Here is a 27283-nt window from a genome sequence, read left to right as displayed (position 1 = left end):
GAAAGGCCCAAATGGGCTCTGTCTGGTAGCCATGAGCTCAAATAAAGAGGCAGAGATATGGTGTCAAAGTTCCTCTTTTAGTAAAGGTCAGCTAAAGGGTCAAGAAAACTTGGGGCTCTTTTGTGTCCCATGGTGTTCAACATTTTACCACAACATGGTTGTCTCTTCCTCTAATTTTATATGTTAAGAATCTTCTAGATTCTGGAATTCCTGGGGGAAATTCTGCATCTTCCAGCAATTACATTGTAATATTGTTGTTTTTCTCAGCAAGGGCAACATCATCTTTTCGGGGGAGTTTTTAACAAGCTGGAGGTCTTTTATGCCTCAGAATTATTGGTTGCTATTGTCTTTAGTGACTGAAATAAAGTATGAAGGCAATTAAATAATTTAGCCCAAATTAGAAATAATAAAACTCAGTATATAATTTTTTAAGTAGCCTTAGAACTTTGTCATTTTTTTAATGTTTTTATTGGCTCTACTAGCACATAGTTATAACTTTGAAATAACCTTATGTTTGGGGAATTATGACTTTCTTGCTTGCTAAAGAAATATTCAGGTGTGTACTAGTTATTTGCCCAAAACACCATCTTTAAAAAACAAATAAAAACAAATAAAGGAGGGGAGTAAAAGGGGAATGGGGGACATCTGTAATACTGTCAGCAATATATATGTTAAAAAATAAATTGTAATAAAACAAATACCTTTACAGACTAAAAAATAAACAAGGACTATTTTTATTATACATTTTAAATTTTAAAACACTGAGATTTTAGCAGACATGTATTTTCATAAGTGATGAGAACCAATGATTAGTACTGTTTCTTAAATAAATACATCCACATTCTCTCTGATGCAGTAATTCCATAAAATAATTATTGCTATTTTCCATTTAAATGCAACTCAAGAAATTCATTTACTAGCCTAAGGTTGCATGTGTATGTAGCAAATGGCCAAGTCAGGTGATTCTAGGGGTGTAATTCCCAGCCTTTGTTTTTTAACCATTTATGAGATTTTTGTGCAGATTTGTGGGATTTTAACCCCCTGTTATCTCATGACCATCCCCACCCCTCCAATGAAACTATACAGATACCAGTGACTTCCATCTTGACTATTTCAGTGGCTTATTTTGTTACTTTCATTTGCTCTTTTTTCATCTTAGATAGATAGCTGTTGCCACTACTCTTTCTTGCACATTCTCTTTGCCTTTATTCCTATGCTGACTCCTCTTACCACTCTTTTTTAACCACTTTTTTTTTAATTTTATTGTTTAAGGTATTACAAACAGTAGTACATATGTCTCTCTCTTTTTTTTTTCCCCCACTGACCACCCCCCCGGCCTCCCCTAACCCCCAGCACTTGTCCTCGTCCCCCTGCCCCCAGTGTCTTGAGTCTGCTGGTTGTGCTTATATGCATGCATACAAGTCCTTAGGTTGATCTCTTACCGCCCCCGCCCCCCTCCAATTTTCCCCTACCTTCCTGCTGTAGTTTGACAGTCTGTTCTATGCTTCTTTGCCTCTGTCTATTTTTGTTCAACAGTTTGTAATGTTCTTTATTATCCATAAATGAGTAATATCATGTGTTTTTTTTACCACTCTTTAATATTAACACGTGTGGGGTCCTCTCCTTAACCTTATTAAATTAATTGATCTCAACCTCATGGCTTCAAATATCTAGTCATGACTTTTCTTTTGAACTTCAGATGCATATTCTCACGCACTTAGTGAATTACTCCCCTCCATCGCTTGCAGAAACTTAAAACATATTCCAAAACATACATTCCCATTACCCACATCCTCACACAACTGCATTCTGTATTTGATACAAATATGTCTCTAGAAACTCAAGTATTTCACTTGGCTTTGAATTCCCAAAACTTAGCAGAGTGGCCTGCACACAATAGATCCTCAATAAATATCTGATAATTGAATGACTTAATGATAGAATTTTAAAATATGTGATTGATATTCGTTCTTAAGAAATGCAATAATGTAATCGCAAGTGGAGTGCAGAATATTTGGTTTTAAATAAATATTCGTTCTTAAGAAATGCAATAATGTAATCGCAAGTGGAGTGCAGAATATTTGGTTTTAAATAAAAACCTCCTCTTATTAAATTGTGCCTAACCTCAAATACCCCCTACATTTTATTTTTAGTTGTCTTTGACATACCTCAGACTTCTTACAAGTGTAGTGCTAGATGATTTTGTTATTTGACTCATGTTTCCAAGGGATACCAGAATGAAGGCAGGCTCTGGGATATAGCTAGGAATTTGTGTCTGGGGTTTTCAGCTATAAATCAAAGTGAGATACGATTCTCAGTGGGTGGCAGTACTGGTGTCAGGTGCGCAGCTCGTGATTTGAGTCAAGTAAGCAAGGCTGCCTACAAGCTTTAATGGATTTGAGGTCCGGCAGTTCTTCCATTAAAGATTAAAGTAACTGACAGAGACAAATTGTTAACCAAACTTTCTTTTCATTCCCCTTTGAATTATTAAGCTAAACACACCTCCAGTCCAGATAGCTGATGCTCGAAGGCTCTCTTAAATCACGACCAAGTCTTAAATCAGTCCAGGTAGCCTAGACTAGCCTCTTTCATTTCAGTGACATTAGTAAATCCTGTATCCCTGGAGCTAGATTCTTTTTTCTCCACTATAACACATATTATCAGGGCTAATGTTTTGGAAATAATTTAACAATTCTTGTAACCAGTTTACTTTGGGAAGGAGAAAAGAATGAAAATCACTAAGTTATATCGAAGCACGCTGTCATTCCTTAAAGAGGACCTCTCGTTCTTTTCTGTGTTGTACTGTTATTTCTGGTGGTTGTCCATGCCGAATTTATCAATCAAACTTGCAGTCTTAAAAATGCAAAATTATTAACTCTGAGTGTTGTTGCTCAATGGATAATTATCTCTTGGCACCCATTTCCAATCCCGCAGGGTTTTGATAATAATAGCCCCTGTGGTTTTCCCAAATTTGAGTAGCTTCTGACATAGACAAAATGTACTCAGTGAACTTGTGATGAATAAATAAATGGCAAGCTCTAATTTTCCAGTGTCTGTGTTAAATTTGATAAACAAGCAGAGGAAGACTGTGTGTCTCCTTTTCAGTAAGCTACACATGTTCCCCCCATCACCCAATTATTTGGAAGTCTGGGGAAGAGGGTCAGAACTCACTGTGGCTTCTGTGCTAGCTCTCACTGTAGTGTGTACTCAAACTTACATTAGCATCTCATTTAATGCTTAAAACCACCCATCAAAATGGCTGCCAACATTCTCCTAACTTCGCACATTTAAGAGACAAATTTAGGTTACTAATTTGGGTTGATGGAGCTCAGATTTTCTGTCCATTACTATGCATTATGCTAAAAGGCTGTTCTACTTCCTGTTTCTTGGACACCTTCTTTTCACCTGGGACTAATCAAATTTGTAAAATCCTGCAAGTGTTGGTTTGCTTCTAGAGAGCTATGCAAATTCTTCACTATTTCATTATGACTTTTTTTAGCATCTTCCTTTAACTTTGATACCATCTCCTTATTATGGAAGCAGATTAAAGATGTCATTCCCCTTGAATAAGAACTTTACAGGAGAGGATCTCAGAGAAAGTGTCCTGACTGGGAAATGAATCATAAATTGAAGACAAACAGGAGATAAGAGATGGTCTTATAAAAGGAGCAAAATATGGGTAGGAAATGAATGAGAGGAAAGAACCAGATACAAGGCATAGTTGACCCTTGAACAACATGACTTTGAGCTGCATGGGTCCACTTATACATGAGTTGTTTGTTTGTTTGTTTGTTTTTTGTTTTTGCAATAAATACCTATAGTGCATTCTATCTGCATTTGGGAGTCTGAGGGCAGATTGTGCTCATTGACCTGTGCCATTTTATATAGGGGACTTGAGTACCTGCACATTTTGACATCCACTGGAGGTTCTAGAACAATCCCCATGGTTACTGAGAGACACCTTTTGGGGAAATCAAAACTTATATGCAGATGTTCAGCTGCTTTGGGTTCAGTGCCCCTAACCCCTGAGTCATTCAAGGGTCAACTGTAGTTCCAAGGGATTAGAACATAGAAATAAGATTTAGTTAAACCATGTAAATGTATAAGTCACATTATAAGAAGGATGTTTAGTGAGGTGGCATTCCAGTCTAAATAAAGTAGGAAGGAAATTAAGGTAGTTGGGCATACCAGAGGATGCTGCTATTTGGAATTTATGTAAGTTACAAACAGCTTTTGAATCACCCTTTACTCAGACTAAAAAGGGTACTAGAAATAAGAAATTATCATTAAGAGCTGACTTTCAAAGAAGTATTTTTAAAAGAAGCAAATAGTAGCAACTTTCCAACCTGAGAGAGTTAGAACTCAGTGTTTTGCTATTTTCCCCACCTTGATGTCACCAAAACAGTTTGTGGGTTTAAGAAAGTGCCAGAAGAGACCTGTGTATGTGGTAAAGCTGATTATTTTGATTCCTTTAGCTAAACTGAACATATGCAAGGGGACAATGATCTCCCTTTGTATTCCAGTAAGAATTTACAGATAGAAAATAATTAAGCAGGATTAGCTATATCAGAAACCAATGCAGTGAACTTATATAGTACATACTAATCCGATACTATTCAGTGGGTATTTATTAAATGAATCTTGACCTTGTGTTAAACTGGATAGGGCCTATTTCAGCCTGACAATTTTGTCACCTGCATACTCTATTGAATTCTTCAAAATGTATCCATGTATCCAGTTTTATTCCTGCTTTAGTTTCTCATTTAAATAATCAAATATAATTTTTGGAGAATGTCACATTCCATAAAATAAGCTTAGAAACTGTCAACCCTCAACTCCTCTATTCAACCACAACCTTACAAGGTTGAAAGCACAGAAATAGACAAAAAAGCAATTTTTTTCAAGGTCTTGGGAAGTGGCCAGATGAACGTGTCCAGTCCTAGCATTTGCTGACTTGCCGTTTTGCTGGGTGCAGTCTTAACTGCTTTATCCAATGCCTTTGTTCAAGATTAGATTCTTTTTCCTTCTGGCCTCGCTAAGGAATCCATTACCAGTTAGCTATTTCCTTTCCTATCGCTGATTCTAAGTGTGATAACTTTAGCAAATACAAAGTCATTTATTGTGGGGTATTTCATTAATTTAACTTGCTGCTTTAAGTAACTGCCACCATTCATTTCTGCAATATGCTGAATAGCTACAGTTTTGTCCTTAATTGATAAATAAGTTGGGAGGGGTGAGAAATTGAATTTCTATAAAGACCACTTCAGTGTTAATCTCAGAAATTTCCCAGCTGCAGTTTGATGTAGAGGCTGCATTAGTTATTGTGGTTTCCAAGAAAAAGTGAAGGGGCCATTGGCAAGGCCTCCCTTAATGGCTAAGGTGTCACTAGAAGCGAACAGTACCCCTTCCTGTTAATGCCACCATCCCCAGAACTGTCATGCATTTCAAATGGTTAAATAGGAAGAGGAATCTATATTTCAAGCTTCTTATTAATAGAAAAGATGAATAATACAGAGAACTATTCTGTTTTTTTATTTTACTTCAAAAACATTATATGTGCTTGGCTGGCACTTCCTAGGGTGAGGGAATGCTATTAAGATATGAAGTTTTGCCTGGCTGATGTGACTCAGTGGTCGAGCATGGACCCATGAACCAGGAAGTCACGGTTCGATTCCAGGTCCAGGCATATGCCCAGGTTGCAGGCTCGATCCCCAGTAGGGGGCTGTGCAGGAGGCAGCCAATCAATGATTCTCATCATTGATATTTCTCTCCCTCTTCCTGAAATCAATAAAGATATATATAAAGAAAAAAAAGATATGCAGTTTTTATGCCCATATTCTCTTTCATACATGAGTTTTGTTGGTATACTAAAAACACAAACATGAACTCTGATCGGTAGAGAAATATGATGAAAGGTACTTTATATGAGCAGAAGTCATACACCCGTTTGGGGAGAGGTCCGTTGGAAGGTTAGAGCAGTGACAGTAAAGGGGAGCATGCTGTACAATCCACTCAAATAACTTCGCTAAAAAGGACATGTGATCAAACATGTGATTGCAATTGTCGCTGCTGTTTTAATGAGGATAAAATCTTTCAGAGAGACCAGTGAGAGCAGAGACATAATTAAAATAGTTGTATCCTATATAATAAAGAGCTAATATGTTAATTAGACCGAACAGCAGAGGAACGGTCCGGACGACCTTCTGGACGAAAGCTGGGACTGCGAGGGCCGAACCCCTTGCACTAATTTCATGCATCAGGCCTCTATTTTTATATATAAAGATGTCACCTTGATAGAATGTCCTCTTCTGACAGTTTCCAAGAGGCCATCCAGTGAGGTCTCACCAACAGTGCAAAGCAGCATCAGTGGAACATAATTTAATTGAGGACAGTGCAAGTTCTACACTGTTAGCCATTTACAGGATAAATATGTGCAACCAAAGGAAAAGGGCTGCAACTGAATCTTGCTTTGAATCCAAACCTTTTATGGATCATGAGTATTTTTTAAATATAGTTTCCAAAAAGTGAGATAGCAAGTAGAGATCAGTTCATTGGGAAATCCTTCTGGGTGAAGATGATACAGAAATTCCACCCATCGCATGCCTGTACCTATGTGCTGGCAAACTGAACCGAACAGATATGAGGGAGAATATAATGGAGATCGTGTGTTTGGTTTATTTCCAAGTGCATAAACATGGTGTTTTTTTTTTTAATATCTCCTATATGAAAACAATACTACTGAACTAATGTTATCAGGGCAGGTGCATGATATTTCATATGTTATTGATGAATTTATATTTTAACTGATGAGTTTCTACTTATTCATAAAACTCATCCACCCATCTCCCAATGTACATGGACACACAGACACACACACACAGTCCTCTTTGGGATGGGTGACATGTCTTTCCATGGCATCTGGCTGAAATTAAGATACAGGCTGTGGCCATGGAGCTCGTTGGCTGGTGAAGGGATTGACCCTGTAACATTAGCATGAATAACAACAGATACCAGCCACCTAAATCGAAACCCAGAGTCCCACTCTGATGTCGGGGAGTCTCACCATCCCTCAATGAAAAGGCCTCGTATTGCATTATTGCACATAATATGATGATGCTGATTTCTGGTTTTGTCATGGAAGAGACTTATATACAGAGATGTGACCAACAACTTTTATACAAAATATACTGTTACATTAAAGCATTAAAATAATCCTAAGTTATCTATAAATAGAAAGCACCAGTTTCTCATATTTTTTTCAATTACTTTTTAGGTCCTGTGGATGTGACTATATTAGCTAAATGTAATCCTTGCTTATCAAATCCATGCAAAAATGATGGCACCTGTAACAATGATCCAGTTGACTTTTATCGCTGTACCTGTCCATATGGTTTCAAGGTGAGTCGAAGCTGTCATAGGAGCTGTGATCTGAAAGCAGAGCTCTCATTGGTGGGCCTGCCTTATTTTAGTGTGCTGATAGCTACCTTATTTTATTGCGCTAACAACTACTTTATTTACACCCAACTCTGCTTGGCCATTCCTTCTCCAGGGGCAGGACTGCGATGTCCCAATTCATGCATGTATCAGTAACCCGTGTAAACATGGAGGAACTTGCCACTTAAAAGAAGGTGACAAGGATGGATTCTGGTAGGTCATTCATTTGTCTGTGGTCTGTGTCTGAAGTATTGGAGCAAGAATAGCTAAGCAAACACACATTCTCCTTTTCAAACCTGGGAACTTTATTTTAAAATGAATTCCAGGAATCAATTCACAAGAACAACATGTGTGAATCCCTCTCTAAGATATTGCAACATAAAAACAAATATAGATGTTTCAGTATTTTCAGCTCAGGCAGCTACAAAATCCAGAAATTTTAAAACATGTACATGCACACATTATGATTAATCAAGTTAGATTAGATCAAAACAATGGAGTGGCTGTGTTTTATGCTAATTAAGAGCCAACTAGTCTCCTACTGAAAGTTATATATTCATTTGTTGCTGTGTATATTGCTTTAAAGACAGTGTGTAATGAAAAGATGTAGGTCCCACTGAAACAGAAAATTAATGATTCATTTCCAACCCCCAATATAAAGAGACAACCATGCTGTGAACATTTTTAATCTGGAATTATTTAATCATACAGTACAATTACCTCAGATGTACTTCATGAATTATGAAATAGAGTTCTTATGATGACACTAATAATTTCACGTAAGAATGCTAATGTACCACTAAAGCTTGTTAGGAATATCACTTTCATAATAAATAGGCTTCATTTCTGCATTCTGTTATGAAACTGTCTCTTTTTCATCGAGGCTTTTCAAAGATTATTCTGATACCCACTAAGATGAAATGTACAGTGTTTTACGCCAGTGGAAAAAAATGTATTTATTGAGACATAAAGAGAACATTCACATTTTATAATTGCAAGGAAGATAAAATTTGATTTTCAAATTACCTTTTTGTTCTGTTTTGAGACATCAAGAACATTACACATAGGGTAGTAGGTGTTTTCATTTTTAGAAAAATATCAGAACCAGTTCCTTGTCACTTGTGAGCAAAGAAGCATGGATTATTTTATTAGAGCACAACTTGAGATTAAAATAGAGTAAACTTTGCTTGTGTTTTAGATCTGCAAATATATTGTATTTATTGACTTACAGGGCCATTTCCAGCCAGCATTAATTTTTTTAAAGTTGTTTCTGATTTGCAAGATATTACCTTAAATGAATGCTTACAACATGTCATTTAAAAATCAAAATTTCATAGTTAAAAGTTCTGTAATTGATAAGTGTATTTAGTATTTTTCAATATGTAGACCACATGTATTTTTTTAAATACAGAGTTGTTATTATTATTTTTACTTTTCCCCACTTTGGTGTTCAGGTGTATTTGTGCTGATGGATTTGAAGGAGAACACTGTGAAGTCAATATTGATGACTGTGAAGATAATGACTGTGAAAATAATTCTACTTGTGTTGATGGGATTAATAACTACACATGCCTTTGCCCACCTGAGTACACAGGTAGGAAATGCTCAGCCATCGGTCCATGTATCTGAATGCATCATGGGCATTTTGCTGCATGTATTTAGTAAACCATTGCATTATTCAATAACTGGTAGGTGTTTGGGAAATTAGAGGTAATGTAAATAACAGCCAGAGTTAATAATGGTTTCAGCCAACCTAATGAAAGACCCTCCAAGCTCAGTTATCTATCATGTTATTGCTATCCCGCAAAACCAGGAGTTATACTGAACCCATTAGTCTCACTATTGAATGGTATCACACACAAAGCATTTTTCCTGTGCTAACCAACACATGTATAAAGGGGCATTTTTTAATATAGTCAAAACATAATTAAGCATTTTAGATTGTATCTTCACTATGAGTGCTTTCCTCTAATAACACATGTTCTTAAAAAAATACAAATAGAAAAATATTGAGCACTTTGAATAATCTTAGGAGATTGTCACCTTCTTTCTGGCATTTTATTTCTTGAGAGGATAAATCTCATAAAGCTGTTCAACCTACTTAACTTCTTCCCTGGATAAGGCAATTGGCTGTAAAGTCAACATCAAGTTTATAACTTGGCTATTATGTCAGAATATCTATTTTGATTTAATTTTGTGGCTATGAAGAAGAAACATCACAATTGCAATCTTGTTTTCTTAATGAACCACTTAGAGAATGTTATGCATTTTATTTGTAAGAAAAAGTGGAGCAGTAAATTCTGTCACTCTATTTGAAGTTACCGTTTTCATTTTGCTGGGTACATTTCACTAGTTACATTTATTTCCACATGATGTAATACATAGTTAATATCAGAGGGTGAAATAACTATGTAGATGCCTAAGGTCAACATCTCCAAACATGAAAGATGAAGTCACATCGTACGATTAACTGTCCCGGGGATTTATTAGGAAAGCATGGACATTTAAGCTTTTATGGCATGCCCAAACTTTGCATTTCACTAAGTACCTTTCTTGATGGGAAAATGCAAGATAGAATAATGGGGTGTTGTTTTGACAACCCAGATCTGTTTGAGTGCCTCTGAAGCTGCCTTCTCATGGTTGGATTTTTTTTTTTTATACCAGTGAAGCACCCCATGCCATATAAAGTAATATACTTAGTTACAGTAGAAATTGGAACATGTTATAGCCACCCATTTCTCTATTACATATATGCAGCACTTGGGCTCCTTAGAGGGCAGAATTTGAGTGTTCTTTGATATTTTGAATTAGTGAAGGATAGCAAGTGTATTCAGCATGCACTGAAGCTCTGGGGGCTCCCCTGAGAATTGGGTTGTATTGCATAGGCTCATTTAGACCTGTATATGAAACCCGCTGTCTGCACTAAAATCTGTTACCTACATAGAATCGTTTTCTTTTTCTGCCATTGTTCTATCATCATTACAGAAAGAGCTTAATTCACTTAATCTTTGAGGCCTTTTTCAACCAGTATACTCTGGCTGGGAGAAATTGGACCAAAGCACTTCAAACGCACCTTGGCCAGCTAATGAGATCCAGAGCCCAGCAACCAGGAATTGGTCAATATCCTCCTTGTGTAGACAACCCAGGCCTGAGAGCACTGCAGTGTTTGGGTTCTCACGTGCCTTTTTTTTTTTTTTTTTCTCCCATGATCAATTACAGAAGGTGGCAGATTCTTCTGAGTTGCTTTGGAGGAGTTCCCCTGCTTTGGCTTGAGATCTGCTGTACCTTCTTCTTTATCCATTTCTTTTGAGTCTGTTTTATCTTCTCAACCTACACATTCCAACCTCCCTTCCTACACCTGATCCTCTTGCCCACATGTTATCTCCACCCGAAGTGACTCGGTTCAGTGCGGCTTCCTCTGAAAAGTATTATGAAGCCTCATCTCTCCGTGCCAGATCTCTTTCTCTGAAACATAAAAAAAAAAAAAAACCCAAAACTTAGAAAAACCACTGTTTAGCCAAAATGTGACATCTATTAAAGCTATCACGTGGGAACCTGCCAAGACTATCTGTCAAGAGCCATTTGGTTCTCCTGAGACTCGTTGGGTCTTTTGAAGCATAGCTATTACAGATATCAGTTTGCCTGAATTTTGGCAAAGTATAAACAAAAATACTGAGCGCAATAGAAACTTAATAGCATGAAGATATTACCACTCTGACTTTTGGGCTGAATCTTGTGGGCAGTAAAGAGTTTGACGATTAGAGCAAATATCTAAATGAGGCCCTAAAAGTTTGGCATTAGAGCAAATATCTAAATGAGGCCCTTTTGTAACTCATCTATTCACTATAGCATTTTTGTCCATATGTGAGATGAGCTCATTTGCAAAATATCAAACAACCATCTGCAGATTTTGAAGTTAGTGGCACATAGTGGCCTTTAATTATAGGAAAATATAAATTGGGCTCCGGAGTTTTATATCCTGCTTCATCCAAGTCTGTAGTTAGGGAGGAATTTTCGTATAATGCGGCTGTATTGTTTTAGATGTAAGTTTGGAGTCTGATTAATGAGCATGAGATTTGGGAACAGAAACCCTGCTATGCTCAGGGAATATAATAATGTTGTCATTGTTTAAAAATCATTCAAGTCACAAGTTGCTTTCTGTTTGAAGATTTTTCACTCGATGCCCCAAAGGCATAGATGGGAACGTGAACTCTTTAGTTGGAACAAATAAAACTTCATGGAAAAAGCTCATAAATTATTATGGGGGAAGGCTTTACATTTGGCATCCGTGGCAAGAGTCAGACTGGACATACTATTGCTAATGGAGAAAATCCAGAGATCTGAAAGCAATTTGATGGAGAAATCTCGAAGTGATGGGCAGGCTATAAAACACGACTACAAATATCAAAAATAAAATGAACCACCATTAGGAAGTTTATTAAATTTATTTAAGCCCGTGTGACCAGCACATTATAGTAAATAGTTATTGATTTACTGTAAGTTTTACTAAAAAGCTATCTGTTTTTTCTGCTGCAGGGATTAACAACATAAATTTTAAGGGTCAATATTGATTTTCTATGATCTAAAACTTGTTATACCCCCTCCTCCCAGTTATCAAAACTGTTGTTTTCTACTTAATGCAATCCATTATCTGTTCCAGTTGTATAATAGATGATTGTTGATGGCTAATTCTTCAGACAGGTTAATTTTTGAAAAGTTTAATTCCATATGATTCTAAATTAAAACCACTACACTAAGGATTGCGCATAGTTAATTTTTGAAGAGTTTAATTCAGTATTGTTTTAAATTAAAATCACTACACCAAGGATGGAGCAAGTCAGACTCAGAAATTGCTAGGAAATAATTTTCAAATTCACTCTAGGGTTTTAATTTTAGCTTGAGAAATTGGTTTTTATTTTTAATTTTTTAAAATCATTATTGTATCCTTTCTAAAACCAAGGCATTTCTTGAATGTGCATTTTCAAGCAATCACATAAGCTCAAAACTTATAAAAATGAACATTATAAACATGGCACCCCTGCCATGTTGAGAACTTGGCGCCCTATCTGAAACTCTGGTATGAACTTAGGTGTTGAGTTGGAAAATGTGTTTTTGCATGTTTCCCGAGATTCAGGCCCTGGATCTGCTCTGTCAAGACTATGTTTCTTAATCAACCCTACTCTCATGGAACCACGTGCAAAGATGATACAACGTTGATCACACTAACCCAGGATGTCACTTAATGGGATTACCCAAATTCAGTATACGAAAGTTTCCATACCAGTTGGGCATGTAAAGATGCGGAAAACATTCAGACCGTTTTAATCTTTCCATGTTGTACCCTTATCTCTTTGTTTTCCTAACCGCCCATGCCCACACACTAACCATGACGTGCACGTGTTAAAAAAGTAAGGCTGGTTAAGTGACCTGGTTGAGACGCAGATCCCTGGCTGCCTGTGATGGCGTTTGCCTATCGCCTCATGTCCCCCTGTTTGTGCGCTTGGCCGGCTGTAGGTAAGGAATCCAAGCCTCGCTTCCCTTCGCCCGCTCATTCTGGGCCCTTCCATTATAAATACACTAGCTTCCTGTGCTCTGCTGTTGTATCGCAATGTAAATAGTCTTTTGTCTCTTCTGTCTTTGTCGCTGCCAGCTGCTAATCTGAATGAGGTGGAAAAAGGTTAGTCGCCTTTTAAGTCTACTATGATTTTTATTTTTGTTTCCCTCTTTCTTTTAAAGCTATATGGATGTCATTATATGTACATGGGAAAAGGAATGTGGACGAAATCTGAAATTAATATGTTGAGTCAGTCATGCAGATCTTTGATGTATGGGTAGCTATGCCAAGCACTATAAAAAGGGCATCTGACATGCACTTACCCAATTTGTAGAAGGCTGTGAAAGAAACCTTCTGAGCGGGAAGAAGGTGGTGAAAAAGAAAGACTAATAATTGTTACTCTCTACTTGTCTGTTTGCTTTCACTCTTTAAAAGTTTTTACAAACATGAATTATTTTTATAATGAAAAATATAAATCATTTAGTATACCTAGGGTATAGATAGAAGTATTTTCAATACTGGAAATTTTTCAATAACCTTAAAGTAATAACTTTAGTAAGTTGAAACAATAGAAATATTGAAAGGTGTATACATTTATGTAAACATTTTATAAAATAAATATGACAAAGCCCAAGGGCTTGGTTTATAGAATGACATTGTTGAATTCATGTAACAGTACATCATGAGTACTAGGTAGTATTTTTTTAAACATATTTTTATTGATTACAGAGAGGAAGGGAGAGGGAGAGATAGAAACATCAATGATGATAGAGAATTATTGATTGGCTGCCACCTGCATGCCCCCTACTGGGGATCGAGCTTGAAACTCAGGTGTATTCCCTGCCCAGGAATCAAACCATGACTTCCTGGTTCAGAGGTCTATAATCAACCACTGAGCCACGCCAGCCAGGCAAGGCAGTATTTTTAAAACATAAAGAGAGCCATATCCAATCATTGACATCAATATGGTCTATGTGGCTCCCCAAATCCATCGAGGCCCAGGAAAGGAAGTCCTAGAAATGATCAGGGCAGAAGGCATGCCTGAGAAATCACCATGGAATCTTTGTGAAGCCTTATCTTAAAAGTTTTAGAATGATTACTGATAACATTAGTCTTTTACTCAATCTGTTGGCCAGAAGTCTTTAAGTGCCAAGTGCAGGCTTAGCAGCCTCTAGGGAGCCCAGTGTGTGCCTGTCTTGACCGTGCCAGTTGTCTGTGAAGCACTGGCAGGAAGATTATAGGGCTAATGCGGGTACGTTACACAGCAGCCCACCCTGTCTCCTCTTGCTAAGGAATTCATTTCTGTTGCGTCATTCAGGCGATTTACTGTGTGTGGTCACTTACCAAACACAATTAAGTTGACAAACATGAAAAAAAAAAAAAAGGTTTCATATTGTAAAATGTAAAAATATAGCCTGGTCAATTCTCTGTGGATTGATGCATTCAATACCATTCTTGGTCAAATATCATCTCTCCTTTTTCCAAGCACTAAATCATTTGGTGGTTTGGGGTGGGGGTGTCTAAGGTCTGAGTCTATCAGAAACATAATAGCAATTATTCTGTCACAGGAACATGCCCTTAAGTAGCTCTGTGTACTCTCAGGAGCAAGCTTGGCAGTGTGAGAGTATTTCCAATCACCACGTGGTTTCATGTGTTGACTAAATTTCATGCTTAGGTTTATAAAACATGTCTTTTATTTCCAAGAATCTGCTGATGACTGAATTTGCTTTTAAAAAAACAGTCAAACTGTACTCTATTTTTTTAACCCGAAACTTAACTAGAAATGAAATTTCAATTTCTTTATGACAATGAGGGTAATTTTCTTAAATAATAATAAAACGTTCTAGAATTAGCTGATATAGGGAAAATGTTTAAATCCCTGTAGGCATGAACAATAAGGGTTTGAGCAATAACTTGTATAAAACAATGAGAAAGCACTTACCCACGGATCCACAGATTGTAAAAAGGGGTCCATCCAATACCTCGCTGACCCCATGGCATGCCCTCTGACTTGGGGGACTTGCACTAGACCAGTCCCTGCTTATCTGCTGCCACGGTCCAGGCTCAGAATCGGTACCTCTCACAAAGGCTCCAACTGACCAATGATGCCCAACAAGCTTTTCTTCTGCTGTCTCTCCAGCTTGCCATACATAATGTCCCTGATGTGCGTTTGAAAACAGTAAAGGGAGCCACAAAATTCAGGTGCTGACAAGCAGTCTGTTTTATCTACACATGAGGGAAAAGAAGTATCCAATCAATGCCTGTATAATTAATTAATTAACTAATTAATTCATTCCCCTGGTGATGAGTCTACTTTCCATCACTTAGGGCAGCTGGGATACTGATGAATTTGTCCAGCTAATGGGAGAAGCTTAGGTTTCTCATCCTAATATTTAGGATGGGACTTCTCCCCATCTTTATTTCCTTTTCTTTTTCTTTTTTTTTTCTGTGAAACAGGGATAATGACATCTATCCCACCTCAGAATAACATGGAAGGATATATGGGAAAACACTTTAAAATGTTACATGTCTATATGCAAGAGATATCAGTGCTGCCTTGTATGACTGATGTAAAGTTTTGCATCATTTAATTCCAACCATCATCACTACATTGACATAGATGAGTTGATGCCATTCCTGATGGCATACGAATTCTTATGGTTATTTTGATAGAGCAAATCCCACCTAGTGGAAATTACGTGTGTGAAGGAAATTTTTCCCCCCATATTTTTCAGTACTGCCTTTTGAAAAAGTGTTATTTTGTTATTTTTTATGCTCACTATAGTGGAAAGGCTTTATTTGGTGTTAAGCCTTTGGTTCTCTTCACGCCCTTACTCTACTTTGAAGTGGAAGGAAATAGTAAATGCTGAAGAACTCTTGGGTTTGGTTGCATTTTTTAGGTTTTGTGTATATTTTTGGATTTTCATGATCTTTTGAAAATAGTAACCCCTTCTGTCATTAATTCTGCCTCAAGATGTGTAAGGTCTTTATAGCAAACTTAATATAGTTGCAGACGTACCTGCAGTCTGTTTTAACTAGAGAGAATACATTGGCAGCCTAATGATATTGTGTGGTTTGCATTCATCTTTCAACCTTGCAAAGCCTTCTTACAAACCTTTGAACCTCAGAAAACATTTTAATGATCCTGTTTGCTCTTAAGTTAATAGGCTGGGACCCCTGAGCCCAGAACAACAGGCTAGCTTAACCAAGCCTTATTCAATCCAACTTGGATTTATTTATTTTGAAAAAGGATTTAAATATTTCTGCAGTTTCAGTAGCTGTTGGAATTAGCTCCATTATTTAGTTCCAATGAGGAAGTGCTGAAAAACACTTCCTTTTCTGTTTATTTATTGAGGAGGTAAGTTTTTCCATTTTAAAAACTCAAGAGATATTTATTGAGAAAATACCTTATGCAGGACACTGTGCTAAGCATCCAAAAATGCAAAAAACATTACCCTTATCCACCGGGCAAAATCTTTGGCTTTGGTCCTCACTGCAAGTTCAGACTAGGTCAGTTATTTTGCTAAAGTCATCATTCCTCATATCCCAGGAAAGTTAACAGCATCATATAGTTACTTCACCAGTTCATGAGCAAAGAGAGACCCCTTTCTGACTATGAAAATGAATCAAATTCTCTGGCAAACAGGCGTTATGGAGCAATCCATTTTACATCATTGAGAACAAAAGTGAGAACATAGAAGGATTGTCCTTGTTGGAAACATTTTTATATCCACTTTTATAGCATGTTTTCTGGAGCCTTCCTATTTTGAATTATGGTTAACTCTATCTCACAAGGTTACTCTGTGGCCATGCCCTGCTTGTGCACGTGTCCCATTTTGCACACTTTTGCCACTAGGAGGACATTCAGGAGCAGCTCCCATATCTTCAGGAATTCACGGTCCCTCAGGATCAGTTCTCAGTATTTCTCTACTAACAATGGGACTGCATTAAGTTCAGGGAAATGCATGTGATCTGGATTTTTTATTGATCCTATTAAGAAGGTCAGTTAACTATTTCTGATTAAGAGGACAAATTTCAGGACAGTTAACACAAATAAGAAACCCTCAGATGTTGAAAAAGAATCTTCAGAAAGTGTTGGCTCTTTTTTAAAAAAATAAGAAATAGAATCACACCATTTATAAATAATCCTTTACTGACTAATGGAAATGAAGCCAATTGTTACTACCAGCACTGACAATATTGGAGACTGGGCATCTCTGCCCATAATAATGTGCTGTGGTGTTTGGGTGAAAACCTTGAGCAGAGCGTGCAACAAATAATTCTGGCCTGGCCCAGCAAAAGAGGAGGAAATGGAAATAATTTCTGTGCGAGTCCAATTTAGTTAACCTGTCCCAGGATGACTCCCAGAATCCCCTCATCTGTGTCCACCCTCTATGTCCATCCATCTCCCTGCTCCACTGCAAGGTCTGAGAGAGGACAGAGGATGTTTTTCTTTTCTTTAATCCTCACTCGAGGATATTTTCCCATTGATTTTCCAAGAGAATGGAAGAGAGAGGGAAAAACAGAGAGAAATATTGATGTGAGAGAAACACATTGATTGGTTGCCTCCTGCATGAACCCACGCCCCAATCAGGGCCTGGGCCTGGGAGGAGCCTGCAACCAAGGTACATGCCCTTGACTGGAATCTAACCTGGGACCCTTCGGTCTGCAGGCTGACGCTCTATCCACTGAGCCAAACCGGATAGGGTGAGAATGTTTTTCTTTACACAAATAAAGAGCAAATGGAAAGTCACAATGAGATATTACCTCACACTTTTCAGAATGGCTGTCATCAATAAATCAATAAACAAGTGCTGGTGAGGATGTGGAGAAAAGGAAATCCCCGTGCATGTTGGTGGGCATGCAGATTGGTGCAGCCACTATAGAAAGCAGTATGGAGTTACCTCAAAACATTAAAAATGGAACTGCTTTATGACCCAGCAATTCCACTCCTTGGATATCCAAAGAAACCCAAAACATGATTCGAAAGGATATATGCACCCCTATGTTCATTGCCGTGTTATTTACAATAGCCAAGATATGGAAGTAGCCCAAGTGCCCATCAGTAGATGAGTGGATAAAACAGCTATGGTACATTTACACAATGGAATACTACTCAGCCTTAAAAAAAAAAAAAAAGGACATCTTACCCTTTGTGACGTCATGGATGGCCCTGGGGACAATTATGCTAAGCAAAATAAGCCAGTCAGAGATAGACAAGTACCATGTGATTTCACTTATGTGGAATCTAATGAACAAAATTAAATGGGAAATGTATAATTTCTGATAGGAATTTTTAAAATTTGATAGTGAGAGTCATTCAGACCCATTTACCATAACCTTTCTCAAGCATGCACTTAAGTGCTTACACACACTTCAGGTTCATCCTCTCCATTTCCCCTTGGGATTGTCATGATTTAGCAGACGAGCGTGTAGGGATGTCTGAGTCCACATGCTACCCATCTCAGGCTGATGTCAGAACTCAAATCTGCTACCCGTTTTCCATATATTCTCTCTGTTTCCTTACATGGTCCCTCATGCCATTGGGGTCGCCTTTATTAACATTTAAAAACATATTTTCCCTCCAGATGCAATCCAATAAGTGTTATCTGTCACATTTCTCAGCAGCCATCAAGTATCTACTTTGTGACAGATAATTTGCTAGTTAATACAATGGGAATAAAGAGGCACAAACATATAACTATAAATAAAGGTCCTATCCTCAAGTAGTATACTGTTAAAAAATTAAATCTCACTTATTTGTCTAATAAATTGTTTATTTTGATAACTTCCCTTGCTGTACCAATGTAAGTAAAGTAAACTGGTACAATTTATTCAGGTTTTTCTTGAGCCAAGTAAGAGCTCAAATGCAAATAATTGAAGAATGATGCGTTTGACCCTCCAAAAATCTGTGTCCTGGGGATTCTGTCAGGAATTCAACCAGACTTCCTTCCTTGTTCCAAGTATATTTGAAAATGTCATAACCGATTAGTTATAACACTATAATTCTGGTCCAGTTATTCAGATTGCTGTCATAAATTCCCTTTCCATTATTGTCAATATCAATGATTCTTTTGTATAAAAAAACCCCACACACCTATTTTTGGATAATTTAAAAATAGGAACAAGGACAGGCTACACCGTCAGCCCCTGAACCCTCCCCACCCCGTTCATTACCCATGAGCCTCAGAATGGACTCCGACATTTTTTTCTGTTTTAGGGAAAAAGAAATTAATCTGGGTACATTAGCAGAAACTATCAACAGTGAAGTACAATATTTCAGAAATGCCATGGTACTCATATCTAAAATTATTTTTGTTGTAGACATGCCCAACCTGATTTTAAAGGTCTAACTTTTGAAAATATTCAGATGAGATACTTACTAATTCAAATCCATCCTTTCCTATTTCTCCATTAGTGTAAAGCAAATCAATACTTAACACAGAGTGATTTGAATTAGAAAATTCCAGAAATCCTAATCCGGGAACTGTATGACCAACTTCTCTGATAAGCAGGCTTTGTGGACTGAGTACGCCTAAGTAAGACATGTTGTTGCCCAGATCTCTTGGTAGATAGAAAGCAATGAATCATCCATCCCAGTAACTCTTCAAACATTGCCTCTGATTAGAACAATTTACAAAGAGAACAAATCTCTTTAGGGGTAATAATAAACTTGTGGACCGTATAGTATAGTTTTCAGTAATACATAAAAACAATAATAAGTCATTTAGGCAGTTGCTAAATGGAACTTCTACAGGGTACTGGAAAATTGGCATCTCATTTCTCTAAATATTACAGATTGGAACCTACAGGGTAAGGACTTTGTCATGCTCCCCTTTAATCTTTTGCTGGATAGAACTCAAGATGTTTTCCCCCAACACCATATTATAAAAATTATTAAACCAAAGCACCTTTTTTTAAAATTTTGTTCAAATAAAAAATTCTCACTCCAGAGTACATATAAATAGATGCTATTACAAGTGGTCAATTTCTTTTTACTCTGTTATTCATTTCAGGAAACATTTAACTGCCATGGACTAGATGGTATCTTCATTATTCATTGATTTGCCAAAGCATCACCATAGTTAAGAATTTGGAAGAGTGCCATGAGTTTAGCCAGTACTTTTTAGAAAAATATTGTTTAAGAAATTTGAGTGCCTGTGTGGGAAACAGAAATCATATTGGTAATAGCATTCAACTCAGATATCTTCCATTTGTGTTGAATCTTGATGTCTTTGACATAATTAAAGTTTATAAAACACTTTCAAGAGTATCATTTTTATAACTAAGGATAGTACAGATATTAGTAGTTATTTTGAAGTGCTGCTGTTATTCAAAGTTCAAGCCAGTCTCCAAATTTATGGTAAAGCTGATGGAACTAGGCATTGGACTCACTTTTCTCCCCCTCTCTAAGACACCAAAATGTGTGGTTCTCTTGCCTTTGTCAACTTTAATAGCATAAGGTCATTCGTCATTGGCACTTATTACTGTTTGGGTAGCCCATCCTGCAAACCCTAAAGCCGGTTAATGCCGGCTCCCCTTGGAGGGAGGGCTAAGGGTTTATTGGTCCCAGTCAACCAGTGCTTTGCAGAGAGGCTTCTAGCCCAAGCAGCAAACAAAGGCAATGCCAGACTACTCTGTTGTACTCTGTACGGACCTTGCCACTTTTGAAGTGCAGAGGTCATGGTCTTGGACCACCCCCTTTCCTTGTGCATCACTTATTACAGACAAATGAAGAAGCTTGAGACCTAGAAGAAAAATTGAGGCTCAGGAGAGAACAACAACATGGGATGAATTAAGAAAGGAAAGAGACATGGAAGGAAGGAAGGAAGGAAGGAAGGAAGGAAGGAAGGAAGGAAGGAAGGAAGGAAGGAAGGAAGGAAGAGAGGGAGGGAGGAAGGGAGGGAGGGAGGGAGGGAGAGAGGGAGGGAGGGAGGGAGGGAGGGAGGGAGGAAAAGGAAAGGAACGGAAAGGAAAGGAAAGGAAAGGAAAGGAACGGAAAGGAACGGAAAGGAACGGAAAGGAAAGGAAAGGAAAGGAAAGGAAAGGAAAGGAAAGGAAAGGAAAGGAAAGGAAAGGAAGGAAGGGTGGCATAAGTAAACTTTTACTCCCCAACATAAACCTTCATTAAATTAAAATTTACCACCTGTATTGGTTTGCTAGTGCTACTATGACAAGTACCAGAGACTGAATGGCTTAAACAACAGAAATGTTTGTCTCTCAGTTCTGGAGGTTGGGAGTCTGAGATCCAGGTGTCAACTGGGCTGGTCCTCTGGGTGTTGTGAGGGAGACTCTGCTGCAGGTTTCTCTGATTGGCCTGTAGCTGGGCACCTTCTCCCTGTGGCTTTTCATATCTTCTTCTCTCTCTGTCACATTTCCCTTTTTATAAGAACATCAGCCATATTGGAGTAGGGCCCACCCTGTTGAGTTCATGGTTGTGTTTTTTTCCATTTTAATTTGACTTCCTCTATAATGAGGTTATCTCCAAATAAGTTTACATTCTGAGGTGCTGGAGGACTCCAACATATATATGTATTTTTTTGGGAGAGGGGGACACATTCAACCCATAAGACCACATCACTATATTTAAAACTCTTGATCTTTGCACCACAAGACTTGATCTTCTTTCAGTGTTGTTTGTGTCGCTAAAAAGCACTTCCAAATATACACACCAGACACCTAGAAGTTCCAGACACCTCCTTCCGTCAACTGCCTCATCATCCGAATCCCTCATAAATGTTCACCTATTTGGCTTCTTAACCACCTCTCCAGGCCATTTGTATCTCCTCTACCACCAATGGAGTGCAAGCCAAGTCATCTCTCATGTCCATTCATATCTGTAATCCATCCTCTACCACAGCCAGAATGTTCTTTTCAAAGTGCAGATGTCAGCTGACCATCATCCATCTTCAAACCCTGCAGTGGTACCCCATCAATGTTCGTAGATTAAAGACATTCTGCCAAGTGGGCCCTGCCAAGTTCTGTGGCCACCTCAGGCACTACGCTCTCCGGGGCTCACTCTCTGTCTCTCAGAGCTCACATTCTCCATGCCACCTCCTGCACACAACCTCTGTCAGCCCTTGAGACTCCCACTTCACTCTCACATCCAATGCTCACTTCAGAAAAGCCTCCCTCACAGTCAGTCCCTCTTCTAGTGTACCTGGACATTTTTCTGCTCAGCATTTATTACCTGGCAATTTTAGAGTTACTTGTGAAATTATTAGATTAATATCTTTCTTCTGCTCCACTGCTCGTGCATAAGCTCTAGGAGAACAGGGATATCCTTTTTTTGTTGTAATTGTTGTTCACCATTAGACTCCAAGCATTTAACACAGGGCCTCACACATAATTGTCACTCCAAATATAGGATAATGTTAGAAATCTGGTTTGCTGTCAGAATCATTAGAAAAGCCATAGGCAGATCACTCCATGGGAGAAGTTTGTAGAACAGGTATAACACTATTTTGGTAAGTTTGGTAATAAGATGTAAACAAAAAGATAACTGAAGATACCAGAAGTACACATGAAGATCAAAGGAAGGGCCCCTTGTGTTTAAAAAGGAAGGTACATTAGCATCAGTTCGGTTCATGGATCTAAAATGAAACAGAAGGCAAAGCCGACTCCAGGTTCTATTTCCCGGAAGAACCATCAAAGTGCACAGAGATTTCTGCCTCGTTGCAATAAGATTCACAGTGTTGGTACCTTAGGGGGCTCTGGGCATCGCTGACACTTTGTTTTTGCCACTGAATGCAATAACATTGTTTTGTGCAGTTCAGCGTGATGCTCCCTCTGCTAACTTGCTATCTACGTTATCCATCTCTTTATAAGCATTTTTAAAAGACTTTTTAGAGCCACAGTAGACCTTGTACACCTTCAATTTCAGAACCTCATTTTACCAATGAAGAATTGGGGCCCAGAACAATAAAACAGTTCACTTCTCTGCAACCAGTCCACTCTTTTATACTGAATACGTTGCAGAAGGCCATTCCAAGCAATAACTCAGCAACCCAAATGTCATCTCACCCGGTCAGAGTAGTTTCTCCCTATGATTTCTCCCTTTATGCTCGTTCACTCGTCACTCCAAACAGAACATTAACTCTGATGATTCAGCTTTTACTGCTCATATGACCATAACATTTCTCATCTGAGTCAGGGCATCTGTGTGAGTGCATGGGGGCACTATTGATAATTACCTTGGGTCAACAGGTGTAAACCAGGACTTGTCCTGAGCAAGCCAGGATGCATGGTCACATTACCAGTACATAAAATTCTTCATGAAATCCACGTGTACAGGTGTTCAGTAAATGATGAATTGTATCTCTTTCTCGAGTGGGCTTTGAGGAATCACGGCCTTTTAGGGAAGTGAGCATCACTCTTCCCCTGTTCCATCACAGCTCATATTAGTGTAACTATAGAACTCAGGCATTTTCAGTCCCCCTGCCTGCCATATTTACCTGACAGACACAATCAGATATTATTTTTTTATAAAGAAAGTCACCTCTATTTAAGACACATGATGCTTTTTTTTTTTTTTACAAGTTAGAGCCAATCATTCATTAACTCTCATATCCTGAAGAGGTAGGTAGCAAAAGGCTCTCTGGTTGACCACTCTCTATTTATTGAAAACACAGACAACTCTCTCTCTCCTCTCTCTCTCTCTCTCTCTCTCTCTCTCTCTCTCTCTCACACACACACACACACACACACACACACACAGCTTTTTAACTTTTCCTCAACAAAAGAGCTAAAACCTAGGAGCATGAGGAAGATGAATTTCCTTGTCTGATCAAAAGTGAGATCACAAATGCCAGGCAACCATGGTATTCCACAATATTGCTTTGTCATTGGGTACCTTTAAGGATCCAGGGCTGAGAGCAAATAAATAGGATTTCCTGAGTTGGTGTCAAATTATGCAGTCAAGGTCTGTTTGGACCCCTATCTTTTGAGGAGTTCATCGGCACCGAAATTTAATCTGTATTAACCATGTTGACCTTATCCACTCCAATTGGCTGACTTATCTTTCCTGATGTCGTGTTAAATATATAAAGACCTGCTTATAGAATTAACAGATTATAACATTAGCTATGTGTAGTGTATAAAGAACATTTCCACTTTTCCTTTTTGTTACCTCACACTTTATCATCTCAGAAAGGGGGCAGCCACTGATGATATTATCTCAGGCAGGCCCTGGGCCATTAAAAAAGCAAAGTCAGGTTCCTTTTTTTTTTTTCTTCTGATTTTCCACTAACTCACATCTTGCTTTGACCAAGCACATACTGGTGATGATGATGATGGTGATGATGATGATGGTGATGGTGATGATGATGATGATGATGATGATGATGATGGAGGAAGAGGGGAAGGGGAAGGAGAAGAAGATGAAGAAGATGATGATGCAGAAGGGGGAGGAGGAGGTGCAGGAGGAGGGGGAAGAGGAGAAAAGAAAAAGAAGGAGAAAAGAGGAAGAAGAAGAGCATAATTTCCTCTAAATACTCTGAGGTTTTGAGAAGTTTTTCATTAGTGGCTAAAAACATATGAGTATACAACTGTTAGTGCATTTTATTTCCATTATTCCTGGAAAACCAGTGGTATTTTCAAATGTCCAGTTTTTCTTTACTGATTGAGAAGTAGATATCAAGTCCTACATTTGTGTATGGGGCTTGCTACATTTCCCATCTTATATTGAGCTCCTAGGTCTCACCACTATGCAACACTATTTAAACTTTAAAGGCTGCCTTCCCTCGAATACAGCATAATCCAATGCAATTACAACAAATTAAATAGTCCAATGAAAATATTTATTTTAACATTTGTCCAGGGAAAAATCTAAAATAATGTTTAAAGAAGAGGGCATAAACTAGTTATTATTCATGAGACTATTCAATAAAATGAACCAGAAAAAAATGCCTAAAGGTTAAATTGAAATCCAAGTTGAATATAGGTTAGCAAGGTAGAGTTCTTTCCTTGAAGAGCATGAATCTTTCTTTCAATAACTATTATTTTAGTATGTCTCCAAACCATACTCTAAAAATATATCAAGCTATGCATGCCAAGCATACTGCTGTCAATGAACTTTCAAAGAAAGGGAATGAAATAAGCACCAATAATATGCAGTGCACCCCAAACAGAACAATCCTTAACCTTACCTTGTATGATTCTCATGAACATTTAGTGACGGCATATTTGCACAACCTTTTGAACTCTCTGACACATAGTAGTAAGCACTATATAATTGTTAAGTCAACAACCAGTTCATATGATATGTGCCATTAGATAGGCAGAAGCAGACATCACATATAAAAATTGTACATAAGTAACAAATGGTTAATATCTAGGGAATTTTCATAAAGAAGGGGACCCAGAGTGGATGTAAAAATTGAAAACAGAACTTATTAAAGTTACTAAAGCAAAATGAAACACCATCAACTTGGGCACAGATTTGAGATAAATTCATAAACCAGTGAATAGACACAGGTGCCAAGAGTATAGGAATGGAAGATTGGGCTTGAATAGTGAATTAGGCAGTAATGGGGGGCAGAAAATGCTTTTGTAACATTTGTTAATATTACAATATTTGGTGATATGTAAAAGGAGACAAATCCTTTTTGAAGTAATCCATCTTACCAGAGAGTCCCGTGTGTAGCTATGTAATGGCCACAAAGAACTACCATACACAGCTTTAGCAATGATTACTATTGCTGCTATGCTGTTCTTATAGCATAGATTCCTTATAAGGTAAGAAATATTTGACATTGATGTAGCTTTTCACATTCAAGTTGGCACACTTAGTCTTAAAGCTGTGGTTGATTACACACTTGGCAATCTATTTAGCCAATAATTGCTTAGAATCATTTCCTTTCTGCCCTTTTGCCCACAACAAGTTTGTGAAGAAATATCTGGTGGAGAATAAAGGGTCAACTCCTATTTTCATCCCTTAGAGCTGAAGTTTTTTCTCTATGTTCTATCTCCAGCTCAGACTTCCCCTGGTGGTAGATTGGGAGATAATAGAGGGCAGCGCTGCCCATCACCTCCATCCTGTAGCCCCAGCATCTAGCACAGAGCATCATATAGTAAATCCTTTTGAACAACAGTTTAGATTGGCTTAATTGGATCAGGTTGGGTTGGGTTGAATAGGATCAGATCAAAGTGAATAAAAAGTAAAGCATGTACCCCTTTCTTACACTAACAGAAAGTTTTAAATAAACACTCTTTAAAAATAGCTCATCATATATAGTTGAGAAAACATTTCATTTTTATACAGATTTAGAGACACAGAAATATATGAGACTTTCAGTGCAATGAGTTCATCTTAAGAGACAGAGAAAAGATACCTACCTTATCATAGATCAAGTTGATGTAACACTTAGATGAGCACATTTATATACTCGCATCATAGAAAAAGATGCTTGCAGTGTGAATAATATGCCACATTTAGTTGTTAGGCAACTACTTCTACCCCTTAGCAAAGTGTTACTAAAAGGATAGTCTTCTAACAAGGGTTGTGCTGCAAACTCCTCATTTTTAAACCAATGCTATTTAAATCCACACATGTTGAACAAATCAAAGTTCTAATAGTTTCTTGGAAATGAACAGCAGCCTATAGATGTGTCATTAATTAAAAACTAATTCAGAAGTAAGATAGAAAAGAAGAACTTTTATATTTTTCCAGTCCCCTTAATCTCTCACACAATGATTGGGAAAGTCTTCTCGCTGAAAATCGTATTTGACTCAATATATCTGAAAATGAAATAGAACCATGTTATTTGTGTCTGAAGAAAGTTTCTAAGAAAGAGTCAGACATGCAGTTAACACAGTGTGTCTAGACTCCGCATGGTTATGCTCTTCACTCACTTTTATTGACAAAAACTATTCCTTACGAGCTGGCTGATACCCAGAAAAAAGTCTATGTTCTCTAGTTAGATTGATTTTCCTTTTGCTTTTTCCTGTCTATCTTGGTGGATGTAGCTTAGAAGTATTCTCTGGAGCTATTGCAATAAGTCATAAGTGGGGAAAATATTTTATTCTAGACTTATTAGACCTTGGAGACTATGAAGATCCGAGGATTATTTTTTCAGACGTTAAATAGACTAAGCCAGACATAAAAGGGTAAATACAGAATGATTCTACCTGCGTCAAGCTCAAAAACAGGCAAGACTGTTCTGTGGTACTAACTGTCAGGATAGCAGTTATTTACCCCAGACCTCTGGGATGCTGGTCGATGGGGTTGTTCCTGCATGCGGATGTGGTGACATGAGTGGGCTCAGCCTGTGAATATTTATTAGCTATTCATTTATC

At 37.8% G+C, this 27283-nt stretch overlaps 1 protein-coding gene across 2 annotated transcripts in view; it reads left to right on the top strand.

The window, feature by feature from the left end:
- Window positions 1-27283, top strand: part of SLIT2 (slit guidance ligand 2) — a 343264-nt gene that overhangs the window by 284314 nt on the left and 31667 nt on the right. For both annotated transcript variants that reach the window (XM_008140178.3, XM_008140176.3), the window contains 3 exons: window positions 7274-7398; window positions 7550-7647; window positions 8889-9028. In XM_008140178.3, the coding sequence (XP_008138400.2) occupies window positions 7274-7398; window positions 7550-7647; window positions 8889-9028 (363 nt within the window). The remainder of the gene's footprint in view (window positions 1-7273; window positions 7399-7549; window positions 7648-8888; window positions 9029-27283) is intronic.

This window comes from Eptesicus fuscus, chromosome 2 (assembly GCF_027574615.1).
Source record: "Eptesicus fuscus isolate TK198812 chromosome 2, DD_ASM_mEF_20220401, whole genome shotgun sequence".
NCBI classification, from domain to species: Eukaryota; Metazoa; Chordata; class Mammalia; order Chiroptera; family Vespertilionidae; genus Eptesicus; species Eptesicus fuscus.
Note: the sequence above shows the minus strand (reverse complement) of the source record. Positions and strands in the feature narration are given on the sequence as shown.